General features: G+C 34.2%; 1 protein-coding gene across 1 annotated transcript; it reads left to right on the forward strand.

Moving 5' to 3' along the window:
* The first annotated feature begins 1,023 nt into the window (after positions 1-1,023).
* Positions 1,024-4,736, forward strand: LOC139893914 (purple acid phosphatase 2-like). Its single transcript, XM_071877113.1, has 8 exons — positions 1,024-1,318; positions 2,007-2,207; positions 2,640-2,751; positions 2,838-3,067; positions 3,354-3,492; positions 3,580-3,800; positions 4,028-4,149; positions 4,240-4,736. Exons 1-8 carry the CDS (start codon positions 1,127-1,129, stop codon positions 4,436-4,438), a joined length of 1,416 nt encoding a protein of 471 aa, XP_071733214.1. The 5' UTR covers positions 1,024-1,126; the 3' UTR covers positions 4,439-4,736.
* Positions 4,737-5,035: the final 299 nt, after the last annotated feature.

Consider the following 5,035-nt stretch of genomic DNA (forward strand, 5'->3'; position numbering starts at 1 on the left):
GGTCAAGTACCTAATAGTCTTAAAACCCACACAAGTCGAATAACGACTCTAGGCATCGATCTAATCCGATCTATACGATCCGGTTCGACTAAATCGATACTCGAAAGTCAACGATTCACTAGAACATCGATCCGAAAATCCGAATAGCTCCAAAAAAATATACTTTTTTCCAAACATTTTTGTTGATTTTTGACGTATTGCTAACTCCGTAACTCACGATTTTAAACATCGTGTAACTGATCTTAATTTTGTGTTAGATTAATGGTGTGTGTGTTTACCTCTTAACTGAATGGTTCAGTTTTGTGTTAGATTAATGGTGTGTGTGTTTACCTCTTAACTGAATGGTTCAGTGCTGAATGCTGAACCGTTCAATATTCAATGTGTTTGTTTCTGACATCTGAATGACAGATGGCGCTGAATGGTTCAACATTTTGTGCTCAATGGTTCAAAATTCAGTGCTGAACCATTCAGAGCTGTAACTATCTCTTAATCATTAAGCACCTAAATTTTATATAATATGCTCTTTAAATTATATCAAACACCTATTAAATAACTATATTGTAGTTTTTATTCATGTCAAATGTTAAAGGCAATTTTAGATCATTCACATTTTTCGCTTAAAATGATTATCAAACATGTTATTTTATTTAGAAACAACTTAATTCAAAATCTTTGAATCATTCAGATTATGAATTATTTAACACTAAATCATTCAATTTTATCAAGCACACCCTATATTTATATTTATTAGGGACGACACATTTTTGTACATTTAACATTTAAATATTTAATTTATATAAATAATACTATTGTATAGAAAGTTTGTTTATCTATTTTTTTCCCCGAAAGAGATCCTAGTGTCACACGACTCCAAGATGCATATGCTTTTGGCAGCAACGGAATATTACTAATTTTGACTTTTATCTGACTTTTAACTCCACGTGTACGCCACTTCACCTCATGATCTAAATTTAATTTAAACTTTTGTTTTGACATAAAACTTGATCCAAATTAGCACACACATCAAAGTCATCCACCAATCTTACCCATCACCCGTATATACTTCAACTATAAGAAGGCTCTGCCTGGATTCTTCTTTTGGATGTCAGGTTTGTAAAAAAGATCCATGATAGGTATGAATCGGGCCGGGTTAAGATCCGTTTATGTATTACTACTGTTGGGTTGTTTGATATTAGGATGTGTAAGATTATGCAATGGAATCAGTAGTACATTTGCAACAAGAAATGATATTAGTGCTGATATGCCATTAGATAGTGATGTTTTTGCAGTCCCACCTGGTTATAATGCTCCTCAACAGGTAATTTATCAATTAGTTCTATTTTTCTTATACTCTTTATTTATTATTTATTTTATGCATTTTGTGTATATCTGTAATGTATGTATGTGTTTGTGCCTTTCTGTATATGTACATAGGTGAAGGATTTGGGTGGTCATTAAAATCTTAAACTAAGTTTATTAGTTTATTGATTATTAGATTTCAAATTCTTATTATATTTTTATAAGCTAATGTAAGATTTATAAGATAATATATGAATGAAGGATTTTGATGAACATGTTGTTGAGAATGTAATGATTTACGTGGAGATGTCCTGTATCACATTTTTATTTGGAATCAAAACTTAGAAAGTAATATCAATTTCAGCAATTTATGTTATAATTAAGAGGAAACAAAACAGAACAAACCTATGTTTGAGATGTAGGGTAGAACTGTAGAAGTAGGGCTCTAAACGAGCCGAGCTCGAGTTCGAGCAGGCTCGAGCTTGGCTTGTTTAAAAATCAAACAGCTCGAGTTTGGCTCATTTAGAGCCTGATATATTAATCTCGAACTCGGCTCGTTTAAGGTATACAAGCTCGAGCTCAAGCTCTACTGTAGAACTGTCATAGTAGTACAGTATGTGTTGTATATGAAATTGAATCATTTTTTATTTCTTTTTTTTTTTTCTTTTTTTTTTTTTTTTTTTTTTTTTTTTTGTATTTTGATGCAGGTTCACATAACACAAGGGGATCACGACGGTAAAGGAGTGATTGTTTCTTGGGTTACACCAGACGAGCCCGGTTCAAGTGAAGTGATTTATTGGGCCGAAAATACGGATCTTAAAAACTATGCAGTAGGAACTGTTGTCACATACACATATTACAACTACAGTTCACCTTATATACATCACTGCACCATGAAGAATCTTGAAGTAAGAAAAGTTTGATGCTTTATCATGTTTTCTAGATTTACAAAAATGGATTGGCAAAATGGGCGGGTTGTGTAATTGTTCAAAATGGTAGCTTTCTGATTGGACTGTATCAGGTTAACCTGAAACACCCTGTCCAAAACACGTTTCAGTTTTATGTTATAGCCTATTACACATTGGTTTGCCCATATGATTATAGATTTGTAGTTGCAGACATTAATTGATTTGAATAATAACCTAGTATAACATAATGTGAGGTTTTGTAACTTCAAAATTTACTTTTTGCAACTTTGGCGTGTTTCATTATAGATTTTATTTGGGTTATTTTTACCCGATTGACCCATTAGAGGTAAAACTTGACTAAAATCGCCCAAGGGTAAGTAAATGGGTCAAATTTGACACCTTTGATTACAGCTTTTCATTTAAAACTTGCAGTACGATACAAAGTACTTTTACGAGCTTGGGACCGGAAATGCAACACGACAGTTCTGGTTTACGACACCTCCTAAAGTCGGGCCAGATGTTCCTTATACTTTCGGTCTTATCGGTAACATATCTAATGTTTATTCACTTATACATACATACGAGTATATGACTACGTATCTATTTGATTAACTTACTTCTTTCTCACAGGAGATCTTGGTCAAACGTTTGACTCTAACCGGACTTTGACTCATTACGAGTCAAACCCAGCAAAAGGCCAGGCTGTGTTGTTTGTTGGTGATCTCTCTTACGCAGATGCGTACCCGTTGCATGATAATAATAGGTGGGATTCATGGGCACGGTTTCTTGAACGAAACGTTGCGTACCAACCATGGATTTGGAGCGCCGGGAATCATGAAATCGATTATCTTCCCGATTATGTATGTTATTTGATAGTACTATTGACTATTAATCAAGGTTTGACCGATTTTCCAAGTAATCCCGAGTTTTGGCCGAGGTTGACTGACTTTGACCAACCTTGACCAAGTTTGACAAAGTTTGACCGCGTTGACCAGGTTTGACCGAGTAGTCCTTGAGTTGCAAAAACACATTACTCACTGAGTAATTTCGAGTTCTGCAACACTGCTATTAATTAATGTATTTTTTGAACGTGTAAAAATAATTATTGATTATGATTATTATTTCTACTATATTTTGACTCGTTAGGGTGAAGGTGAACCATTCAAGCCTTATACACACCGGTATTACGTACCATATGAAGAATCCGGAAGCACATCTCCTCTTTGGTACTCAATCAAGAGAGCTTCCGCTTACATCATTGTGATGTCATCGTACTCGGCTTATGGTAAGACTATAATCTCTATTAATTACTTCTATAGCTTAATTCCTTTCATGAAATTGTGATTTATATTTATTTTTTTCTTGTGTGAAGCAATATATACACCTCAGTATAAATGGCTCGTAGCGGAGCTACCCAAAGTGAACCGAACCGAGACACCATGGCTTATTGTGGTTATGCATAGTCCCTTTTACACTACGTATCTGCATCATTATATGGAAGCGGAAACAATGAGAGTCGTGTATGAAAAATTCTTTGTTCAATACAAAGTTGATGTCGTGTTTTCAGGACATGTTCATGCCTACGAACGAACTGTAAGTAGTTTCCTTAAATTAGACGTAGCAAAATGGACAAATTTGGGCAGGTTGGGTACTTTTGGTACAGGTTGAGTTGTGTTGACCTAGAACACATGTTTCCCCCAATTTTTTTAATTTATTTTTATTAATAGTTAGTGTGTCAAAATTGATTACAAGTAACTATTTCAATAATAATCTACATGTTTGAACGAAGTGAGTTTCAGTTTTAATGATAATTATTACAGGGACGAGTATCAAATATTGCTTACAATATTGAGAACGGATTATGCACACCTAAAAGTGACGAAAATGCCCCTGTTTACATAACCATTGGTGACGGAGGAAACCAAGAAGGATTACTATACGAGTACGTTATTGCTCCAAAATCATTTTTGTTATCTCATACGGAGTACTATAAAATGAGTATTAATATTAATTTCATATGTTGTTGGTGCAGAATGATTGATCCTCAACCGGCTTATTCAGCTTTTAGGGAACCAAGTTATGGTCATGCAATATTTGAGATTAAAAACAGGACTCATGCTTATTACGGCTGGCATAGAAATCAAGACGGTTATTCTGTCGAAGCAGACTCGATGTGGTTTCATAATTTATACTGGAATTCATCACAGACCTCTTCAACTGCATCAATTTGAGTACAACTTTAAGAACGTAACAAATATCAGGGACAAATTGGTCTTATGTAACACTTCAACGCAAGAGATCATCGTTGGGTTACATTAGACATATATGCGTCGACTATGTGCTCGAGGCACCGCGATTATATTTTACATATTTATCGTTTAAGATTTGTCTAGTTAGGGGGTGTTAAGGTGTTTTCATGTGCGTTTTGATAGTGATATTTAATAGTTAGAAATAAGGTGTTGTACAAGTTGGTGTTTGGACCTGCTTATGTTAGTTTGGTATGTACTACTATATCATGTTTAGCTATTATTAGGGCTCTGCATGATATGGGACCAGACTAAACTAACTCGGTTTGATTCTGTTCCGAGTTTCATTTTATAGCAAAAAGTCGGACAGAGGACCAGACCATAAAATATCGGTGCGGTTCGACTCGAATTTGGTTCGGTTCTGGGTAAAGAATCGTCTGTTTTATAATCAAATGATAAATAAAAAGTACTGATATATAAAAATTAAATAGTAGACTTTTTATACATGTATGAAATAATACACGTCTTAAAAATTCAATTATAGACATTGCCATCCTATAAAAATAAATGACCATTAATATG

Source organism: Rutidosis leptorrhynchoides, chromosome 2 (genome assembly GCF_046630445.1).
Source record: "Rutidosis leptorrhynchoides isolate AG116_Rl617_1_P2 chromosome 2, CSIRO_AGI_Rlap_v1, whole genome shotgun sequence".
In the NCBI taxonomy this organism is placed as follows: domain Eukaryota; kingdom Viridiplantae; phylum Streptophyta; class Magnoliopsida; order Asterales; family Asteraceae; genus Rutidosis; species Rutidosis leptorrhynchoides.